The sequence below is a fragment of the Tachyglossus aculeatus genome, chromosome 25 (genome assembly GCF_015852505.1).
Source record: "Tachyglossus aculeatus isolate mTacAcu1 chromosome 25, mTacAcu1.pri, whole genome shotgun sequence".
In the NCBI taxonomy this organism is placed as follows: Eukaryota; Metazoa; Chordata; class Mammalia; order Monotremata; family Tachyglossidae; genus Tachyglossus; species Tachyglossus aculeatus.
The window spans coordinates 25,403,188-25,427,324 of NC_052090.1; the positions used below are offsets into that span (position 1 = coordinate 25,403,188).

Consider the following 24,137-nt stretch of genomic DNA (forward strand, 5'->3'; position numbering starts at 1 on the left):
AAACTCTCCCCGGTCACCCGGCCCGTACGATCCCTCCTTCTGCGAGCCCCACCTGGGACAACCTTGCATCTCCCCCAGCGCTTAGAACAGTGCTTGGCACATAGTGAGCGCTTAACAAGCAGCGTGGCTCGGTGGACAGAGCCCGGGCTTTGGAGTCAGAGGTCATGGGTTCAAATCCCGGCTCCGCCAACTGTCAGCTGGGTGACTTGGGGCAAGTCACCTCACTTCCCTGGGCCTCAACTGCCTCATCTGTCAAATGGGGATGAAGACCGTGAGCCCCCCGTGGAACAACCTGATCACCTTGTAACCTCCCCAGCGCTTAGAACAGTGCTTGGCACGTAGTAAATGCTTAATAAGTGCCAATATTATTATTATTATTACCGTGACTGTGCCTCATCTGTCAAATGGGGATGAAGTGCTTGGCACATACTGAGTACTTAAGGGAAGCAGCGTGGCTCAGTGGAAAGAGCCCGGGCTTTGGAGTCAGAGGTCGTGGGTTCAAGTCCCGGCTCCGCCACTTGTCAGCTGTGTGACTTTGGGCAAGTCACTTCACTTCTCTGGGCCTCAGTTCCCTCATCTGGAAAATGGGGATGAAGACTGTGAGCCCCTCGTGGGAAAACCTGATTACCTTGTATCTACCCCAGCGCTTAGAACAGTGCTTGGCACACAGTAAGCGCTTAACAAATACCAACATTATTATTATTATTATTTTTAACAAGCAGCGTGGCTCGGTGGACAGAGCCCGGGCTTTGGAGTCAAAGGTCATGGGTTCAAATCCCGGCTCCGCCAACTGTCAGCTGGGTGACTTTGGGCAAGTCACCTCACTTCCCTGGGCCTCAATTGCCTCATCTGTCAAATGGGGATGAAGACTGGGAGCCCCCCCTGGGACAACCTGATCACCTTGTAATCTCCACAGCGCTTAGAACAGTGCTTTGCACATAGTAAGCACTGAATAAATGCCATTATTATTATTATTATTAAATACTATATTTATAATTATTATAATAATCAGAAACAGGGCATCCAGGCCTAGCGAGACGGACGTCCGGGTGTTCCCAGACGGTGCCGCCCATGGCTCGAATCCAGCCCTGCCCACTTAGAACAGTGCTTTGCACATAGTAAGCGCTTAATAAATGCTATTATTATTATTATTATTATTAAATACCATAATTATAATTATTATCATAATCAAAAACGGGGCGTTCAGGCCTAGCGAGGCGGACGTCCGGGTGTTCCCAGACGGTGCCGCCCATGGCCCGAATCCAGCCCTGCCCGCCTGGCAAACATGCCCGGGGCCTCTAGGATCTGCACTCATTCATTCATTCAACTGTATTTATTGAGCGCTTACTGTGTGCAGGGCACTGTACTAAGCACTTGGGAAGTCCAAGTGGGCAACATCTAGAGACGGTCCCTACCCAACAGCGGGCTCACAGGCTAGGAGGGGGAGACAGACAACGAAACAAAACATATTAACAAAATAAAATAAATAGAATCAATATGTACAAATAAATAAGTACAAATAAATAAATAAAATAAAATAAAATAAATTGAGCGCTTACTGTGTGCAGGGCACTGTACTAAGCGCTTGGGAAGTCCAAGTTGGCAACATCTAGAGACGGTCCCTACCCAACAGTGGGCTCACAGTCTTGAAGGGGGAGACAGACAACGAAACAAAACATATTAACAAAATAAAATAAATAGAATCAATATGTACAAATGAATAAGTACAAATAAATAAATAAATAAAATAAAATAAAATAAAATAAAAAAATAAATTGAGCGCTTACTGTGTGCAGGGCACTGTACTAAGCGCTTGGGAAGTCCAAGTAGGCAACATCTAGAGACGGTCCCTACCCAACAGTGGGCTCACAGTCTAGAAGGGGGAGACAGACAATGAAACAAAACATATTAACAAAATAAAATAAATGGAATCAATACGTACAAATAAATAAGTACAAATAAATAAATAAATAAATAAATAAAATAAAATAAAATAAATTGAGCGCTTACTGTGTGCAGGGCACTGTACTAAGCGCTTGGGAAGTCCAAGTTGGCAACATCTAGAGACGGTCCCTACCTAACAGCGGGCTCACAGTCTAGAAGGGGGAGGCAGGGAACAAAACAAAACATATTAACAAAATAAAATAAATAGAATCAATATGTACAAATAAATAAGTACAAATAAATAAATAAATAGAGTAATAAATATGTACACACCTATATCCAGGTACTGTGGGGAGGGAAAGGAGGTAAGACGGGGGGGGGGGGGGGATTCATTCATTCATTCAATCGTATTTACTGAGCGCTTACTGTGTGCAGAGCACTGTACTAAGCTTGGGAAGTACTCCACCCACTTCCTTCTTCCTCCCTTTTCTTTCTTCTTTTCTGTTATTTGTGAAGCACTCACTATGTGCCCGCTACTTCTACCGTTGTACTGCACTCTCCTGAGTGTTCAGTACAGTCCCCCCGCATTGTAAGAGCTCAAAAAATCAGAGGAAGCCGCGTAGCTGAGTGGGTAGAGCCCGGGCCTGGGAATCAGGAGGTGGGAGCTTCTGATCCCAGCTCTCCGCGTGTCTGCTGTGTGACCCTGGACCAGTCACTTCACTTCTCCATGCCTCAGTTACCTCATCTGGAAAACGGGGATAAAGGGTGCGAGCCCTGTGCGGGACAGGGATTGGGTCCAATTCTATTTGTATGTTATCATTATTTTTATTATTATTACGGTGATCAGCACATAGTAAGCGCCTAACAAAAACCATCATTTTTAGTTTTTTTTCTCGGTGCCTCCGTTATCTCATCTGTCAAATGGGGATGAAGATGGGGAGAGTTATCTCATCTGTCAAATGGGGATGAAGATGGGGGAGAGCAGCCGACCGCCTCTCCCGCTTGACCAACGGAAGGCCCGGAGAGGTGAAATCAAATCAAATCAAATCAAATCAATCGTACTTATTGAGCGCTTACTGGGTGCAGAGCGCTGTACTAAGCGCTTGGGAAGTACAAGTTGGCAACACATAGAGACGGTCCCTACCCAACAGGTGAAGTGACATTGCCAAGGTCACACGGGGGACCTTAAGCCCCCCAACCTCCCGGCCCCAGCTCTCCCTCCGCCATTAGCGGATCTTTAATTAAAGGCTCCTTGGAATTTCAAAAATCTTTCCAGCCCACAGTGAGCGGAAAGTCGGTATTCCGCGAAGGTATTCTGCTTTTCCAAAACCTTGCCCTAATCCGCTAATTCCGCTCTTGTTAGTGAGTGGGGGCTGAAATCGTTACACGGCTAGCAGAGTTTCAAAAACCCCGGTGGAAAGAGCAGGGGCTTTGGAGTCAGAGGTCATGGGTTCAAATCCCGGCTCTGCCAATTGTCAGCTGGGTGACTTTGGGCAAGTCACTTTATTTTACTTGTACCTATCTATTCTATTTATTTTATTTTGTTAGTATGTTTGGTTTTGTTCTCTGTCTCCCCCTTTTAGACTGTGAGCCCACTGTTGGGTAGGGACTGTCTCTATATGTTGCCAACTTGGACTTCCCAAGCGCTTAGTCCAGTGCTCTGCACACAGTAAGTGCTCAATAAATATGATTGATTGATTGATTAATTGATTCTCTGGGCCTCAGTGACCTCATCTGGAAAATGGGGATGAAGACTGCGAGCCCCCCGTGGGACAACCTCATCACCTTGTAACCTCCCCAGCGCTTAGAACGGTGCTTTGCATGTAGTAAGCGCTTTGTTAGGTAGGGACCGTCTCTATATGTTGCCAACTTGTACTTCCCAAGCGCTTAGTACAGTGCTCTGCACACAGTAAGCGCTCAATAAATACGATTGAATGAATGAATATGTTGCCAACTTGTACTTCCCAAGTGCTTAGTATAGTGCTCTGCACACAGTAAGCACTCAATAAATACAATTGAATGAACGAATGAATAAATGTCATTATTATTATTATTATTATTATTATTGTTATTATTCTGGTAAACAGTCATGGAGCGTGCTCCAGATGGCTGATGGTTTCTTAGGGTCTGATGAAAATCTGATGCTTCTCATCTTGGGCGAGTGGGACTTGAGCTGCTGGATTTTCCTCTAGAGAAGCAGCGTGGCTCAGTGGAAAGAGCCCGGGGTTTGGAGTCCGAGGTTATGGGTTCGAATCCTAGCTCTGCCAATTGTCAGCTGTGTGAATTTGGGCCAGTCACTTCACCTCTCTGGGCCTCAGTTCCCTCATCTGGAAAATGGGGATTATTCATTCATTCAATTGTATTTATTGAGTGCTTACTGTGTGCAGAGCACTGTACTAAGCGCTTGATTAACACTGTGGGAATAGGACTGTGAGCCCCTCGTGGGACAACCTGATCACCTTGTAACCTCCCCAGCGCTTAGAACAGTGCTTTGCACGTCGTAAGCGCTTAATAAATGTCATTATTATCATTATTATTATTTTCTAAATTGAGCTGGGAGCTGGTGAGACCCTGGGTGATTATCAGTGTCTGTTAAACGCTTACTATGTGCCAGGCATAGCGCTAAGCGCCAGTGTATTCATTCATTCATTCATTCAATCGTTTTTATTGAGCGCTTACTGTGTGCAGAGCACTGTACTAAGCGCTTGGGAAGTCCAAGTTGGCAACATATAGAGACGGTCCCTACCCAACAGCGGGCTCACAGTCTAGAGGGGGAGACAGACGACAAAACAAAACATATTAACAAAATAAAATAAATAGAATAAATATGTACAAGTAAAATAGAGTAATAAATATGTACAAACATATATATATATTCATTCATTCATTCAATCATATTTATTGAGCACTTACTGTGTGCAGAGCACTGTACTAAATACTTGGGAAGTCCAAGTTGGCAGCATATAGAGACAGTCCCTACCCAACAGCGGGCTCACAGTCTAGAAGGGGGAGACAGACGACAAAACAAAACATATTAACAAACTAAAATAAATAGAATCAATATGTACTAGTAAAATAGAGTAATAAATATGTACAAACATATATATATATATATACATATTCATTCATTCATTCAATCATATTTATTGAGCGCTTACTGTGTGCAGGGCACTGGACTAAGCGCTTGGGAAGTCCAAGTTGGCAACATCTTGAGACGGTCCCTACCCAACAGCGGGCTCACAGTCTACAATGGGGAGACAGACGACAAAACAAAGCATATTAACAAAATAAAATAGATTCAATATGTACAAGTAAAATAGAGTAATAAATATGTACAAACATATATACATATATATTCATTCAATCGTATTTATTGAGCGCTTACTGTGTGGACTAAGCACTTGGGAAGTCCAAGTTGGCAACATCTAGAGACGATCCCTACCCGACAGCGGGCTCACAGTCTAGAACGGGGAGACAGACGACAAAACAAAACATATTAACAAACTAAAATAAATAGAATCAATATGTACTAGTAAAATAGAGTAATAAATATGTACAGACATATATATATATATACATATTCATTCATTCATTCAATCATATTTATTGAGCGCTTACTGTGTGCAGGGCACTGGACTAAGCACTTGGGAAGTCCAAGTTGGCAACATCTTGAGACGGTCCCTACCCAACAGCGGGCTCACAGTCTACAATGGGGAGACAGACGACAAAACAAAGCATATTAACAAAATAAAATAGATTCAATATGTACAAGTAAAATAGAGTAATAAATATGTACAAACATATATACATATATATTCATTCAATCGTATTTATTGAGCGCTTACTGTGTGGACTAAGCACTTGGGAAGTCCAAGTTGGCAACATCTAGAGACGATCCCTACCCGACAGCGGGCTCACAGTCTAGAACGGGGAGACAGACGACAAAACAAAACATATTAACAAACTAAAATAAATAGAATCAATATGTACTAGTAAAATAGAGTAATAAATATGTACAAACATATATATATATATACATATTCATTCATTCATTCAATCATATTTATTGAGCGCTTACTGTGTGCAGGGCACTGGACTAAGCGCTTGGGAAGTCCAAGTTGGCAACATCTTGAGACGGTCCCTACCCGACAGCGGGCTCACAGTCTACAATGGGGAGACAGACGACAAAACAAAGCATATTAACAAAATAAAATAGATTCAATATGTACAAGTAAAATAGAGTAATAAATATGTACAAACATATACACATATATATTCATTCAATCGTATTTATTGAGCGCTTACTGTGTGCAGAGCACTGTACTAAGCGCTTGGGAAGTCCAAGTGGGTAGCATATAGAGACGGTCCTTACCCAACAGCGGGCTCACAGTCTAGAAGGGGGAGACAGACGACAAAACAAAACATATTAACAAACTAAAATAAATAGAATCAATATGTACTAGTAAAATAGAGTAATAAATATGTACAAACATATATATATATATACATATTCATTCATTCATTCAATCATATTTATTGAGCGCTTACTGTGTGCAGAGCACTGGACTAAGCGCTTGGGAAGTCCAAGTTGGCAGCATATAGAGACGGTCCCTACCCAACAGCGGGCTCACAGTCTAGAAGGGGGAGACAGATGACAAAACAAAACATATTCACAAAATAAAATAGAGTCAATATGTACAAGTAAAATAGAGTAATAAATATGTACAAACATATATATATATATATATATATATACATTCATTCATTCAATCATATTTATTGAGTGCTTACTGTGTGCAGGGCACTGGACTAAGCACTTGGGAAGTCCAAGTTGGCAACATCTAGAGACGGTCCCTACCCGACAGCGGGCTCACAGTCTAGGACGGGGAGACAGACGACAAAACAAAACATATTAACAAACTAAAATAAATAGAATCAATATGTACTAGTAAAATAGAGTAATAAATATGTACAAACATATATATATATATACATATTCATTCATTCATTCAATCATATTTATTGAGTGCTTACTGTGTGCAGGGCACTGTACTAAGCGCTTGGGAAGTCCAAGTTGGCAACATCTAGAGACGGTCCCTACTCGACAACGGGCTCACAATCTAGAAGGGGGAGACAGATGACAAAACAAAACATATTCACAAAATAAAATAAATGGAATCAATATGTACAAGTAAAATAGAGTAATAAATATGTACAAACATATATGCATATATATTCATTCATTCATTCATTCATTCAATCGTATTTATTGAGCGCTTATTGTGTGCAGAGCACTGGACTAAGCACTTGGGAAGTCCAAATTGGCAACATCTAGAGACGGTCCCTACCCAACAGCGGGCTCACAGTCTAGAAGGGGGAGACAGAGAACAAAACCAAACACACTAACAAAATAAAATAGAGTCAATATGTACAAGTAAAATAGAGTAATAAATATGTACAAACATATATATATATTCATTCATTCATTCAATCATATTTATTGAGCACTGTACTAAGCGCTTGGGAAGTCCAAGTTGGCAACATCTAGAGACGGTCCCTACCCAACAGCGGGCTCACAGTCTAAAATGAGCGGACCCGCTGCCCGCAACGCGTCGACGGTCCAGGGCCTGGGTGGGCGTCCAGCCCAGTGTGGGCATTTGGAGCCCGCCCGTGGCGATGCCACCTCTGCGGGAACAGGGGCAGGGCCCCGTTGGCGGCGTCCAGCGGGGCCCGGTCGCCAGGAAGACGGCAGCTGTGCTAACCCGACCCTTGGGCCGGGCGAGGAGGCCGGGTCCGGTGTCACCGGCAGGGCCGGGGGCACCGTCCACCCCATCCCGGGCACAGGGAGGGGGTGATGGGGTCCCCCTCCTCCTCCTCCTCCTCCTCCTCCTCCTTTCTGGTCCCTTCCTCTTCCACCTCCTTGAGAAGCGGTGTGGCTCAGTGGAAAGCCTGTCTCCCCCTTCTAGACCGTGAGCCCGCCGTTGGGTAGGGCCCATCTCTATGTGTTGCCAACTTGGACTTCCCAAGCGCTTAGTCCAGTGCTCTGCAATCAATCAATCAATCAATCGTATTTATTGAGCGCTTACTGTGTGCACAGCACCGGACTAAGCGCTTGGGAAGTCCAAGTTGGCAACATAGAGAGACGGTCCCTACCCAACAGTGGGCTCACAGGATACCATCATTATTATTCTTATCAATCAATCGTATTTATTGAGCACTTACCGTGTGCAGAGCACTGTACTAAGCGCTCAATAATAATAATATCATTATATTATAATTATAATATTATAAGAACAATAATATCATTATTATTCTCCCCAGCGCTTAGAACAGTGCTTTGCACATAGTAAGCGCATACTAAGCGCTTGGGAAGTCCAAGTTGGCAACATAGAGAGACGGTCCCTACCCAACAGTGGGCTCACAGGATACCATCATTATTATTCTTATCAATCAATCGTATTTATTGAGCACTTACCGTGTGCAGAGCACTGTACTAAGCGCTCAATAATAATAATATCATTATATTATAATTGTAATATTATAAGAACAATAATATCATTATTATTCTCCCCAGCGCTTAGAACAGTGCTTTGCACATAGTAAGCGCATACTAAGCGCTTGGGAAGTCCAAGTTGGCAACATACAGAGACGGTCCCTACCCGACAGCGGGCTCACAGTCTAGAAGGGGGAGACAGACGACAAAACCAAACATATTAACAAAATAAAATAAATAGAAATGGAGAGAGAGAAACAGAGAGGGGGCATTTTTGTTAAGCGCTTACTATGCTTAACCAATACCATTATTATTATTATTATTATTATTATTATTATTATTATTGATTCTGCTCTCTCATTCTCCCCACACACCCACTCCGTCACCAAAACCTGCCGGTCCCAACTTCACAACATCGCCAAGATCCTCCCTTTCCTCTCCATCCTAACCGCTACCACATTAGTACAATCGCTCATCACAGCACCTGTCTATATTTGTACAGATTTATTACTCTATTTTATTAAGGATGTGTGTTTAGCTATAATTCCATCTATTCTGACGGTATTAACACCTTTCTACCTGTTTTGTTTCGTTGTGTGTCTCCCTTTTCTAGACTGTGAGCTTGTTCTTGGGTAGGGACCGTCTCTATGTGTTGTCGATTTGTACTTCCCAAACGCTTAGTACAGTGCTCTGCACACAGTAAGCGCTCAATAAATACGATTGAATGATGGGGGTGATGGCCGCGGGCAGGGCCTACCTTCCCCTACCTCCCGGGGCAGAGGGCAAAGCCATCAGAGAAGCCGCGCGCCTCAGCGGAAAGAGCCCAGGCTTTGGAGTCAGAGGTCGTGGGTTCGAATCCCGGCTCTACCCCTTGTCAGCTGGGTGACTTCGGGCCAGTCACTTCTCTGCACCTCGGTCGCCTCATCTGTCAAATGGGGATGAAGCTGGGAGCCCCCCGTGGGACAACCTGATCGCCTTGGAACCTCCCCAGCGCTTAGAACAGTGCTTGGCACATAGTAAGCGCTTAATAAATGCCATTATTATTATAACAGACACACACTCCCTGCTCACATCGACTTCACAGCCTAGTAAGCGCTTAGTAAATGCCATCATTATTATTATTATTCTCTGGGCCTCAGTTGCCTCATCTGTCAAATGGGGATGAAGACCGTGAGCCCCCTGTGGGACAACCTGATCACCTTCATCATCATCAATCGTATTTATTGAGCGCTTACTGTGTGCAGAGCACTGTACTAAGCGCTCGGGAAGTACAAGCTGGCAACATATAGGGACGGTCCCTACCCGACAGTGGGTTCACAGTCTAGAAGACTAATCACACAAATGATTACACAAATCACACCGTCCCATCACACAAATGGCGGCACCTTTTTTTTTTTTGTGGTGGCATTTGTTCATTCGTTCACTCATTCAATCGTATTTATTGAGCGCTTACTGTATACAGAGCACTGTACTAAGCGCTTGGGAAATTTGTTAAGCGCTTACTATGTGCAAAGCGCTGTTCTAAGCGCTGGGGGGATCCAAGGTGATCAGGTTGTTCCACGGGGGGGCTCCCAGTCTTCATCCCCATTTTCCAGATGAGGTCACTGAGGCCCAGAGAAGTGAAGTGACTTGCCCAAAGGCACACGGCTGACAATGGGCGGAGCCGGGATTTGAACCCCTGACCTCGGACTCCAAAGCCTGTGTTCTTTCCACAGAGCCACGCCACTTCATGTGAGCCCTTTGTTGGATAAGGGACCGTCTCTAGATGTTGCCGATTTGTACTTCCCAAGCGCTTAGTACAGTGCTCTGCACACAGTAAGCGCTCAATAAATACGGTTGAATGAAAGCTGCTGTGGCTCAGTGGAAAGAGCCTGGGCTTTGGAGTCAGAGGTCATGGGTTCAAATCCCAGCTCTGCCAACTGTCAGCTGTGTGACTTTGGGCAAGTCACTTAACTTCTCTGGGCCTCAGTTACCTCATCTGTAAAATGGGGATTAAAATTGTGAGCCCCCCATGGGACAACCTGATCACCTTGTAACCTTCCCAGCGCTTAGAACAGTGCTTTGCACATAGTAAGCGCTTAACAAATACCGACATTATTATTATTATTATTATTATATGAATTTGTTAAGCGCTTACTATGTGCAAAGCACTGTTCTAAGTGCTGGGGAGGTTACAAGGGGATCAGGTTGTCCCACGGGGGGCTCCCAGTCTTCATCCCCATTTTCCAGATGAGGTCACTGGGGCCCAGAGAATAATAACAATAATAATAATAATAATAATAATATTGGTATTTGTTAAGCACTTACTATGTGCCAAGCACTGTTCTAAGCACTGGGGTAGATACAAGGTAATCAGGTTGGCCCACGGGGGGGCTCCCAGTCTTCATCCCCATTTTCCAGATGAGGGAACTGAGGCCCAGAGAAGTGAAGTGACTTGCCCAAAGTCACATGGCTGACAATGGGCTGACAATGGGCGGAGTCGGGATTTGAACCCATGGCCTCGGACTCCAAATAATAAGCCGGGATGAGAACCCGCGACCTCTGACTCCCAAGCCCGGGCTCTTTCCACTGAGTACCGCCGCTTTTGACCTCCCATCTCCCTCTGACCTACCTGATGACCGCCCCTCTACCCCAGCGCTTAGAACAGTGCTCTTCGCCCCGTGAGCGCTTCCCAAATACCACGGTGATTGTTAATGATGGTGAATCCGACGCTTGCCCGGGTTCTCAGCACGGGCCTCTCATCCCAAGCGCTTAGTCCAGTGCTCTGCACACAGTAAGCGCTCAATACGTACGATTGAATAATAATAATGATGGCATTTGTTAAGCGCTTACTATGTGGAAAGCACTGTTCTAATAATAATAATAATGGCATTTATCAAGCGCTTACTATGTGCAAAGCACTGTTCTAATAATAATAATAATGGCATTTATTAAGCGCTTACTATGTGCAAAGCACCGTTCTAAGCGCTGGGGCGGTTACAAGGTGATCGGCTTGTCCCACGTGGGGCTCACAGTCTTCATCCCCATTTTACAGATGAGGGAACTGAGGACCAGAGAATAATAATAATGATAATAATAATAATGGCATTTATTAAGCGCTTACTATGCGCAAAGCACTGTTCTAAGTGCTGGGGAGGTTAGACGGTGATCGGGTTGTCCCACGTGGGGCTCACAGTCTTAATCCCCATTTACAGATGAGGGAACTGAGGCCCAGAGAAGTGAAGTGACTTGCCCAGAGTCCCACAGCTGACAGTTGGCGGAGCTGGGATTTGAACCCACAACCTCTGACTCCAGAGCCCGGGCTCTTTCCATTGAGCCATGCCGCTTCTCTTAATGATGGCATTTATTAAGCACTTACTACGTGCAAAGCACTGTTCTAAGCGCTGGGGAGGTTACAAGATGATCAGGTTGTCCCACGGGGGGCTCACAATCTTAATCCCACAGATGAGGGAACTTAGGCCCAGAGAAGTGAAGTGACTTGCCCATCTGACAGTTGGTGGAGGCAGAATTTGAACCCACGGCCCCTGACTCCAAAGCCCGGGCTCTTTCCACTGAGCCACACCGCTTCTCTTAATGATGGTATTTGTTAAGTGCTTACTATGTGCAAAGCACCGTTCTAAGCGCTGGGGCGGTTACAAGGTGATCAGGTTGTCCCACGGGGGGCTCACAATCTTAATCCCCATTTACAGATGAGGGAACTGAGGCCCAGAGAAGTGAAGTGACTTGCCCAGCTGACAGTTGGTGGAGGTGGGATTTGAACCCATGACCTCTGACTCTAAAGATCGGGCTCTTTCCACTGAGCCACACCACTTCTCTTAATGATAGTATCTGTTAAGCGCTTACTATGCGCAAAGCACTGCTCTAAGCGCTGGGGAGGTTACAAGGTGATCAGGCTGTCCCACGGGGGGCTCACAGGATTTGAACCCACAACCTCTGACTCCAAAGCCCGGGCTCTTTCCACTGAGCCGCGCCGCTTCTCCTAATGATGGCATCTAAGCGCTTACTATGTGCAAAGCACTGCTCTAAGCGCTGGGGCAGTTACAAGGTGATCGGGTTGACCCACGGGGGGCTCACAATCATTTACAGATGAGGGGACTGAGGCCCAGGGAAGTGACTTGCCCAGCTGACAGTCGGCGGAGGCGGGATTTGAACCCAGGACCTCTGGCTCCAAAGCCCGGGCTCTTTCCACTGAGCCGCGCCGCTTCTCTTAATGATGGTATTTGTTAAGCGCTTACTATGCCTAAAGCACTGTTCTAAGCGCTGGGATGGTTACAAGGTGATCAGGCTGTCCCACTTGGGGCTCACAGGATTTGAACCCACAACCTCTGACTCCAAAGCCTGGGCTCTTTCCACTGAGCCACGCCGCTTCTCCTAATGATGGCATCTAAGCGCTTACTATGTGCAAAGCACTGCTCTAAGCGCTGGGGCGGTTACAAGGTGATGGGGTTGACCCACGGGGGGGCTGACAATCATTTACAGATGAGGGGACTGAGGTCCAGAGAAATGACTTGCCCAGCTGACAGTCGGAGGAGGTGGGATTTGAACCCACGACCTCTGACTCCAAAACCCAGGCTCTTTCCATTGAGCCACGCCGCTTCTCCTAATGATGGCATCTAAGCGCTTACTATGTGCAAAGCACTGCTCTAAGCGCTGGGGCGGTTACAAGGTGATCGGGTTGACCCACGGGGGGCTCACAATCATTTACAGATGAGGGGACTGAGGCCCAGGGAAGTGACTTGCCCAGCTGACAGTCGGCGGAGGCGGGATTTGAACCCAGGACCTCTGGCTCCAAAACCCAGGCTCTTTCCACTGAGCCGCGTCGCTTCTCCTAATGATGGCATCTAAGCGCTTACTATGTGCAAAGCACTGCTCTAAGCACTGGGGCGGTTACAAGGTGATCGGGTTGACCCACGGGGGGCTGACAATCGTTTACAGATGAGGGGACTGAGGCCCAGGGAAGTGACTTGCCCAGCTGACAGTCGGAGGAGGCGGGATTTGAACCCAGGACCTCTGGCTCCAAAACCCAGGCTCTTTCCACTGAGCCGCGTCGCTTCTCCTAATGATGGCATCTAAGCGCTTACTATGTGCAAAGCACTGCTCTAAGCACTGGGGCGGTTACAAGGTGATCGGGTTGACCCACGGGGGGCTCACAATCGTTTACAGATGAGGGGACTGAGGCCCAGGGAAGTGACTTGCCCAGCTGACAGTCGGCGGAGGCGGGATTTGAACCCAGGACCTCTGACTCCAAAGCCCGGGCTCTTTCCACTGAGCCGCGCCACTTCTCTTAATGATGGTATTTGTTAAGCGCTTACTATGCCTAAAGCACCGTTCTAAGCGCTGGGGCGCTTACAAGGTGATCGGGTTGTCCCACGGGGGGCTGACAATCATTTACAGATGAGGGGACTGAGGCCCAGGGAAGTGACTTGCCCAGCTGACAGTCGGAGGAGGCGGGATTTGAACCCAGGACCTCTGACTCCAAAGCCCGGGCTCTTTCCACTGAGCCACGCCGCTTCTCTTAATGATGGTATTTGTTAAGCGCTTACTATGCCTAAAGCACCGTTCTAAGCGCTGGGGCGCTTACAAGGTGATCGGGTTGTCCCACGGGGGGCTCACAATCATTTACAGATGAGGACTGAGGCCCAGGGAAGTGACTTGCCCAGCTGACAGTCGGCGGAGGCGGGATTTGAACCCAGGACCTCTGGCTCCAAAGCCCGGGCTCTTTCCACTGAGCCACGCTGCTTCTCTTAATGATGGCATCTGTTCAGAGCTTACTATGCGCAAAGCACCGTTCTAAGCGCTGGGGCGGTTACAAGGTGATCGGGTTGACCCACGGGGGGCTCACAATCATTTACAGATGAGGGGACTGAGGTCCAGGGAAGTGACTTGCCCAGCTGACAGTTGGCAGAGGCGGGATTTGAACCCAGGACCTCTGGCTCCAAAGCCCGGGCTCTTTCCACTGAGCCGTGCCGCTTCTCTTAATGATGGCATCTGTTAAGCGCTTACTATGCGCAAAGCACCGCTCTAAGCGCTGGGGCGGTTACAAGGTGATCGGGTTGACCCACGGGGGGCTCACAATCATTTACAGATGAGGGGACTGAGGCCCAGGGAAGTGACTTGCCCAGCTGACAGTCAGAGGAGGCGGGATTTGAACCCACGACCTCTGACTCCAAAGCCCGGGCTCTTTCCACTGAGCCGCGCCACTTCTCTTAATGATGGTATTTGTTAAGCGCTTACTATGCCTAAAGCACCGTTCTAAGCGCTGGGGCGGTTACAAGGTGATCGGGTTGACCCACGGGGGGCTCACAATCATTTACAGATGAGGGGACTGAGGCCCAGGGAAGTGACTTGCCCAGCTGACAGTTGGTGGAGGCGGGATTTGAACCCACGACCTCTGACTCCAAAGCCCGGGCTCTTTCCACTGAGCCACACCGCTTCTCTTAATGATGGTATCTGTTCAGCGCTTACCATGCGCAAAGCACCGCTCTAAGCGCTGGGGCGGTTACAAGGTGATCGGGTTGTCCCACGGGGGGCTCACAATCATTTACAGATGAGGGGACTGAGGCCCAGAGAAATGACTTGCCCAGCTGACAGTCGGAGGAGGCGGGATTTGAACCCACGACCTCTGACTCCAAAGCCCGGGCTCTTTCCACTGAGCCGCGCCGCTTCTCTTAATGATGATATTTGTTAAGTGCTTACTATGCCTAAAGCACTGTTCTAAGCGCTGGGGCGGTTACAAGGTGATCAGGTTGTCCCATGGGGGGCTCACAGGATTTGAACCCACAACCTCTGACTCCAAAGCCCGGGCTCTTTCCACTGAGCCGCGCCGCTTCTCTTAATGATGGCATCTGTTAAGCGCTTACTATGCGCAAAGCACCGCTCTAAGCGCTGGGGCGGTTACAAGGTGATCGGGTTGACCCACGGGGGGCTCACAATCATTTACAGATGAGGGGACTGAGGCCCAGGAAGTGACTTGCCCAGCTGACAGTCGGCGGAGGCGGGATTTGAACCCATGACCTCTGGCTCCAAAGCCCGGGCTCCTTCCACCGAGCCACGCCGCTTCGCTACGGTCGTCGTGGTGTTTTGGAAGCGGGCGGGCGGCCTTTCGTCGGTGGCGGACGGGCACCCCCCGCGCCCCCGGCCTTACCTGGACGTGGCGATCTCCACCTTGGTCTTGGCCACGGCGGCGGCCCGCTGGGCGCTCTCCACGGCGCGGTCCACCTTCTGCCGCGTCTTGCCGGGGCCTCGCAGGGGCAGGAGGAGACGGCGGCGGACGCCCCGGACCAGGACGTTGTTCTTGTACTTGCCCTCGTGCAGCGAGCCGTCGGGCAGCGCGGTGCAGCCGTAGCCGTGGCGCCGGTTCTCCCGCCACTCCCCGGCGTAGTGGACGCCGTCCGACCGCTCGCTGACCCCGAAGCCGCTGCGCTTGTCGCCCCGCCACTCGCCGGCGTAGGTCTCGGTGGTGGTGGCGTCCACGCGGTCCTCGGCCGGCCCGCCGCGCCAGTCGCAGTCGGCGTCGCCCAGGCTGGGGGCCGACGAGGCCGCGTCGCTGGAGCTGAGCCGGCTGGGCCCCGTGGCCTCGCTGCGCAGCGAGCTGCGCTTGCTGGACAAGGAGGAGCGGGATTCGGAGCGGCCTGGACGCCAGGCCCGCCGCCGGGCCGCCGGGCCCTCGCCCGCCGGCCGGCCGAGGACGAAGCCGCCCCGCGTGCCCGCCGGGCTGTCGGGCGGGAGCCCGCCGTCGCTCTGCTCGCTGCGCAGGGAGGCCGACGACGTCCGCAGCGGCCAGCGGATCACCGTCGCCAGCCCGTACGGAGCGCTTTGACGCAGGCCGAAGCCGTGGCGCACGCCGCCGCTCCACTGGCCCTGGTAGGTACCTGGGAGGGGAGACGCACACGCCAACGCACACGCCGACGGACGGACGGACACGTGGACAACACGCACGGAGAGGCCGGGGTCAAGGCCGCAGGCCCGGCCTCCGCCCCGGCCAACAGCCTCTATTCTACTTTGTTAGTATGTTTGGTTTTGTTCTCCGCCTCCCCCTTCTACACTGTGATCCCGCTGTCATCATCATCATCATCATCAATCGTATTTATTGAGCGCTTACTATGTGCACAGCACTGTACTAAGCGCTTGGGAAGTACAAATTGGCAACATAGAGAGACAGTCCCTACCCAACAGTGGGCTCACAGTCTAAAAGGGGGGAGACAGAGAACAAAACCAAACATACTAACAAAATAAAATAAATAGATATGTACAAGTAAAATAAATAAATAAATAAATGGAGTAATAACAATTAACATGCTATGGTAATAATAAAATGAGCAGATGATTGAACCCCAGAGAGCAGATAACAATTAATATGTGATGGCAAAAAAATTAAGCAGATGATGACATCACATAGAGCGGTTAACAATTAACATGCGATGGCAGTGAAATAAGCAGGTGATGACATCACTGAGAGACGTTAACAATAACATTCTTTGGGAATAATGAAATAAGCAGATGATGACATCACAGAGAGCAGTTTACAATTAACATGCAGAAGCGACCATAAAATAGGCAGATGATGCTCAAAGCAGAAGGATGAATTGTCCCTAGGTCAGTCAAATCAAATCGAAGAGGTTAATGGCAAGGAGAGTCTAGGGGCTCTTGGCGAAAATGTCTCTGAGGTGGTGGAGGATGGAGTCCTATGAATGAGTCCTATCTTCTTTCAGAGAGTACGGGGACCGTCTCTAGATGCTGCCGGCTTGGACTTCCCAAGCGCTTAGTACAGTGCTCTGCACCGTCCAAGTTGGCGACGTATCGAGACGCTCCCTACCCGACGGCGGGCTCACGGTCTAGAAGCGTGATGCGTTCGTTGGGTCGGTTTCTTTTCTTTTGCCTCATTGTAATAATAATAATGATGGCGTTTGTTAAGCGCTTACTACGTGCGAAGCACCGTTCTAAGCGCTGGGGAGGTTACAAGGTGATGGGGTGGTCCCACTGGGGGCTCACGGTTTTTTAATCCCCATTTTACAGATGAGGGAACGGAGGCCCGGAGAAGTGAAGTGACTTGCCCAACGTCACCCAGCTGACGGTGGGTGGGGCCGGGATTTGAACCCACGACCTCTGACTCCAAAGCCCGGGCTCTTTCCACTGAGCCACGCTGCTTCTCGTCATCATCGTCATTATCATCATCAAGGCATTTATGGAGCGCTTACTGTGTGCAGAGCACTGTGCTAAGCGCTCGGGAGAGGACAGGGCAAAGGAACTGGTAGAAACACTCCCCCCTTCCAAAAATTCCCATGCCAGGGCCGCCCACTTTAACGCGTTCAAATGTTTGGTTTCTTTCCATTTAGCGCTCGTTTTCTGGGATTTCTCGCCGTCCGCGCGTTATCATCGTGGCTTACTGTGTGCGGAGCACTGTGCTAAGCGCTCGGGAGAGTACAGCAACACAACGGAGCTGGTAGAAACGTTCCCCCACCCACAAAGTGCTCGCGTCTCGAGACAGACCTCATAGAATTTATAATGTCAATTTAGAATTGACAGATAACGGACATTCATTCATTCAATCGTATTTATTGAGCGCTTACTGTGTGCAGAGCACTGTACTAAGCGCTTATAAAAACTTGGCTAGATGCCACGAAGGAGGTGGCAATGCCTTCAACGTATATGGGCCACTAGGACCTCTTCCATCCTTCTCAAGGCGAGTGCTAACCTTCCCTCCTTTCATACAATCAATCAATCAGTCGTACTTATTGAGCGCTTACTGTGTGCAGAGCACTGTACTAAGCGCTTGGGAAGTCCAAGTTGGCAACATATAGCGATGGTCCCTGCCCAACAGTGGGCTCACAGTCTAGAAGGTGGGCTCTCAACATAAGGGTTGAGTGGGGGGTGAGCAGCAAATGATCAAAGGTCAGGGATAATAATTGTATTTGTTAAGCGCTTCCTAAGCGCCAGACACTGTACTAAGCGCTGGGTAGATAGAAGGGTTGGACAACGGTCCCTGCCCCGCGTGGGGCTCACAGTCTTCCACCCCATTTGACAGATGGGGTCACCGAGGCCGGGCGAAGTGAAGTGACTCGTCCAGGGTCACGCGGCAGGTGAGCGGCCGAGCCGGGATGAGAACCCAGATCTGGGATCTCCCCACCGGGCCATCCTGCTTCCCAACAGAGTTGGAAAACACGGTCCCTGCCCGCAGGGAGCTTACGGTCTACAGGGACGTAAGGTGTAACACGATGCATCTCACGACGTAATTTTTTTGGTAAATGTCATTTAATCCACGCCGCCTCCTCCGAGGACACGACATCACGTTAGGGTGGAGTCCACTCTGTAACATCAGGATGCGGAGGGCCGTAATGATAATAATAATAATAATAATAATAATAATAATAATAATAATAATAATGATGATGGCATTTAAGTGCTTACTATGTGCAAAGCACCGTTCTAAGCGCTGGGGAAGTTAAAAGGTGATCAGGTTGTCCCACGGGGAGCTCCCAGTCTTCATCCCCATTTGACAGATGAGGTCACTGAGGCCCGGAGAAGTGAAGCGACTTGCCCAAAGTCACACAGCAGACAAGCGGCAGAGCCGGGATTGCTCCATCTCCCAAGCCTGGACTCTTTTTTTTTAATGGCATTTATTAAGCGCTTACTATGTGCAAAGCACTGTTCTAAGCACTGGGGAAGTTAAAAGGTGATCAGGTTGTCCCACGGGGGGCTCACAGTCTTCATCCCCATTTGACAGATGAGGTCACTGAGGCCCGGAGAAGTAAAGCGACTTGCCCAAAGTCACACAGCAGACAAGCGGCAGAGCCGGGATTGCTCCATCTCCCAAGCCTGGACTCTTTTTTTTTAATGGCATTTATTAAGCGCTTACTATGTGCAAAGCGCTGTTCTAAGCGCTGGGGAGGTTACAAGGTATCAGGTTGTCCCACGGGGGGCTCACAGTCTTCATCCCCATTTTCCAGATGAGGTGACCGAGGCCCAGAGAAGTGAAGTGACTTGCCCAAAGTCACACAGCTGACAATTGGTGGAGCTGGGATTTGAACCCATGACCTCTGACTCCAAAGCCCGGGCTCTTTCCACTGAGTCACGCTGCTTCTTCATGTTTGCTGGGGGGAGGACGTCAGTCAGTCAGTCGTATTTATTGAGCACTTACCACGTGCGGAGCACTGTACTAAGCGCTCGGGAGAGGACGACAGAACAATAAACCGACACGTTCCCTGCTCCCGACGAGGCGCCGCTCAGTGGAAAGAGCCCGGGCTTTGGAGTCAGAGATCGTGGGTTCTAATCCCGGCTCTGCCACTTGCTGCTGTGTGACTTTGGGCAAGTCACTTCACTTCTCTGGGCCTCAGTGACCTCATCTGGAAAATGGGGATGAAGACTGGGAGCCCCACGTAGGACAACTTGATTACCCTGTATCTACCCCAGCGCTTAGAACAGTGCTTTGCACATAGTAAGCGCTTAATAAATGCCATTATTATTATTATTACCCCAGTGCTTAGAACGGTGCTTGGCACACAGGAAGCGCATAATAATAATAATAATAATAACAATAATAATAATAATGATGATGGCATTTATTAAGCACTTACTATGTGCAAAGCACTGTTCTAAGCGCTGGGGAGGTTACAGGGTGATCAGGTTGTCCCACAGGGGCTCACAGTCAACCCCCATTTTACAGATGAGGGAACTGAGCTCCAGAGAAGTTAAGTGACTTGCCCAAGGTCACACAGCTGACAACTGGCAGAGCCGGGATTTGAACCCACGACCACTGACTCCAAAGCCCGGGCTCTTTCCACTGAGCCACGCTGCTTCTCTAACAAATACCAACGTTATTATTATTATTATTATGTAATTCCTCAGAAATTAAGAGCACACAGAGCGACTTAGGGTTCCCGCTCCAAGGATTAGACCCCCGTGGGATACCGAAATTCCGGACCCCAGCAAAATTCTGGGAAAGGACTCTTAGAGAGAGGGGATACAAGTTCCTTGGCAGGGAGAAGGCAGTTTGTTTATTTGGAATTTCAAGTGGCCTTCACTTCTTAGGCGAAGCCAGCCGCCCTCACATCTCAGGGCCTTATTGAAACTGTGGGAATAATAATAATAATAATAATAATAATAATAATAATAATAATAATAATGATAATAATAATAATAATAATAATAATGGCATTTATTAAGCGCTTACTATGTGCAAAGCACCGTTCTAAGCGCTGGGGAGGTTACAAAGTGATCAGGTTGTCCCACGGGGGGCTCACAGTCTTCATCCCCATTTTACAGATGAGGGAACTGAGGCCCGGAGAAGTGAAGTGACTTGCCCAAAGTCACCCAGCTGACAACTGGCGGAGCCGGGATTTGAACCCGGGCTCTTTCCCTTGAGCCACGCCGCTTCTCCGACTTCGCTTCCTCATAGCCTCAGTTTCTTCATTTGTAAAATGGGGATTATGACTGTGAGCCCCATGTGGGACAGGGACTGTGTCCAACCTGATTATCCTGAATCCAGCCCGACACTCACCACAGTGTGGGGCACATAGTAAGCGCTTAACAAATACCTATTATTTATACCTTATCTGTAAAATGGGGATTAAGAAAGTCTCCCTTTTAGACTGTGAGGCCACTGTTGGGTAGGGACTGTCTCTATATGTTGCCAACTTGTACCTCCCAAGCGCTTAGTACAGTGCTCTGCACACAGTAAGCGCTCAATAAATATGATTGATTGATTGATTGACTGTGAGCCCCACGTGGGATGGTCACTGTGTCCAACCTGATTAACCTGTGTCCACCCCAGCGCCTAGTACAGTCCGTGGCAAACAGTAAGCGTAAGGATTTCCGCTGCCGGAGATTCCCGAATTAGTCGTCCTCATCCCTTAAGGACGCGGCCTCGTTTGAGGGAATCCGGGCCTAAAGGAGAGAGCCCGGAAGCGGGAAAGAGCCCGGAAGCGGGAGTCGGGAGACCCTGGTCTGTGTCCCGGCTCCACTGGACCACAGCGGACAAGAAGCAGCGTGGCTCGGTGGAAAGAGCCCGGGCTGTGGAGCCGGAGGTCATGGGTTCAAATCCCGGCTCTGCCAATTGTCAGCTGGGTGACTCCGGGCAAGTCGCTTCACTTCTCTGGGCCTCAGTTCCCTCACCTGTAAAATGGGGATTAAGACTGTGGGACAACCTGATCACCTTGTAACCTCCCCAGCGCTTAGAACAGTGCATTGCACATAGTAAGCGCTTAATAAATGCCGTCATTATTATTGTCAGGAACGTGTCTGTTGTTCTATTGTCCTCTCCCAAGCGCTTAGTACAGTGCTTTGCACACAGGAAGTGCTCAATAAACAGGACTGAATGAATGAAAGTCGCTCCTCCTCTCTGGGCCTCGGTTTCCTCCTCTGGAAAATGGGGATAAAATTCCCGTTCTCTCTCCCTCTCGGAGTGACAGCCTGGTGAAAAACAGGGGCCCGGGCCTGATCTTTTTTTTTTCTTTTTTTAAATGATATTTGGGAAGCACTAAGTTCATCGTGGGTAGGGAATGTGTCTGTTTATTGTTTTATCGTACTCTCCCAAGCGAGAGATTTTGTGTGTGAGAGATTTTGTGTGTGAGATTTTGTGTGTGAGAGATTTTGGGCATGAGAGGCAGAGATTGTGTGGGTCAGAGTTTGTGTGAGAGATTGTGTGAGAGATTTTGGGTGTGAGATGGAGAGGTTTTGTGTGAGAGAGACTTGTGCGTGAGAGAGTTTTTATGTGAGAGTTTGTGTGAGATTTTGTGTGTGAGGGGGGAGATTTTGTATGAGAGGGATTTGTGTGTGAGAGTTTGTGTGTGAGAGAGTGTGTGTGAGATTTTGGGTGTGAGATGGAGAGGTTTTGTGTGAGAGAGATTTTGTGTGTGAGAGGGAGAGATTTTGTGTGAGAGAGTTTGTGTTAGAGAGTTCGTGTGAGAGATTTTGGTGTGTGAGATGGAGAGATTTTGTGTGAGAGAGATTTGTGTGGGAGAGTTTGGGTGTGAGATGGAGAGGTTTTGTGTGAGAGAGATGTGTGTGAGAGAGAGATTTTGTGTGTGGCAGATACAGTGCATGAGAGGGAGAGATTGTGTGTCAGAGTTTTTGTGAGAGTTTGTGTGAGAGATTTTGTGTGTGAGATGGAGAGGTTTTGTGTGAGAGAGACTTGTGTTTGTGAGAGCTTTTATGTGAGAGAGTTTATGTGTGAGAGAGTTTGTGTGAGATTTTGTGTGTGAGAGGGAGAGATTTTGTATGAGAGATATTTGTGTGTGAGAGTTTGTGTGAGAGGTTTTGGGTGTGAGATGGAGAGGTTTTGTGTGGGAGAGACGTGTGTGAGAGAGATTTTGTGTGTGAGAGAGATTTTGTGTGTGAGAGATTTTGCGCATGAGAGGGAGAGATTGTGTGTGTCAGTGTTTTTGTGAGAGTTTGTGAGAGAGATTTTGGGTGTGAGATGGAGAGGTTTTGTGTGAGAGAGACGTGTGTGAGAGAGTTTTTATGTGAGAGAGAGTTTGTGTGCAATTTTGTGTGTGAGAGGGAGAGATTTTTGTACGAGAGGGATTTGTGTGTGAGAGAGTTTGTGGGAGAGATTTTTGTGCATGAGAGGGAGAGATTGCGTGTGTCAGTGTTTTGGTGAGAGTTTGTGTGAGAGATTTTTGGGTGTGAGATGGAGAGGCTTTGTATCAGAGACACGTGTGTGAGAGTTTGTGTGCGATTCTGTGTGTGAGAGGGAGAGATTTTTGTACGAGAGGGATTTGTGTGTGAGAATTTTTGTGTGAGAGAGTTTGTGGAAGAGATTTTTGTGCATGAGAGGGACAGCTTGTGTGTGTCAGAGTTTTTGTGAGAGTTTGTGTGAGAGATTTTGGGTGTGAGATGGAGAGGTTTTGTGTGAGAGAGACTTGTGTGTGAGAGAGCTTTTATGTGAGAGAGCTTGTGTGCGATTTTGTGTGTGAGAGGGAGAGATTTTTGTACGAGAGGGATTTGTGTGTGAGAGTTTGTGTGAGAGATTTTGGGTGTGAGATGGAGAGGTTTTGTGTGTGAGAGGGAGAGATGTTGTGTGAGAGAGATTTGTGTGTGAGAGATTGTGTGGGCGATTTTGGGTGTGAGATGGAGAGGTTTTGTGTGTGAGAGATTTGTGTGTGCGAGAGAGTTTGTGGGTGAGAGAGCTTCCTGCACACAGGAAGCGTTCAATAAATACAACTGAACGAGCAAACGAAGCACTGGGGTGGATACAAGTTAATCATCATCATCAATCGTATTTATTGAGCGCTTACTGTGTGCAGAGCACTGTACTAAGTGCTTGGGAAGTACAAAATGGCAACTTAATCTGGTCGGACACTGTCCCTGTCCCCCGTGGGCCTCAGTTATTCTCTGGGCCTCAGTTCCCTCATCTGTAAATGGGGATTAAGATTGTGAACCCCCGGTGGGACAACCTGATCTCTCACACAAAACCTCTCCATCTCACACCCAAACTCTCCCACCCAAATCTCTCTCACACAAAATGTCTCCATCTCACACACCAAAATCTCTCACACAAACTCCCTAACACAAACTCTCTGACGCAAAATCTCTCCCTCTCACACACAAACTCTCTCTCACACACAAGTGTCTCTCACACAAAACCCTCCATCTCACACCCAAAATCTCTCACACAAACTCTCCCACACAAATCTCTCTCACACAAAACCTCTCCATCTCACACCCAAAATCTCTCACACAAACTCTCACGCACAAATCTCTCTCACACAAAACCTCTCCATCTCACACCCAAAATCTCTCACACAAACTCTCTCACGCACAA

General features: G+C 48.3%; 1 protein-coding gene and 1 pseudogene across 1 annotated transcript in view; both read right to left on the minus strand.

The window, feature by feature from the left end:
* The window catches only part of JPH1 (junctophilin 1), a 69,251-nt gene that overhangs the window by 16,407 nt on the left and 28,707 nt on the right, over positions 1 to 24,137 (minus strand). The window contains exon 2 of the mRNA XM_038766636.1: positions 15,522 to 16,248. Within this exon, the coding sequence (XP_038622564.1) occupies positions 15,522 to 16,248 (727 nt within the window). The remainder of the gene's footprint in view (positions 1 to 15,521; positions 16,249 to 24,137) is intronic.
* Positions 17,975 to 18,093, minus strand: LOC119945616 (annotated as a pseudogene).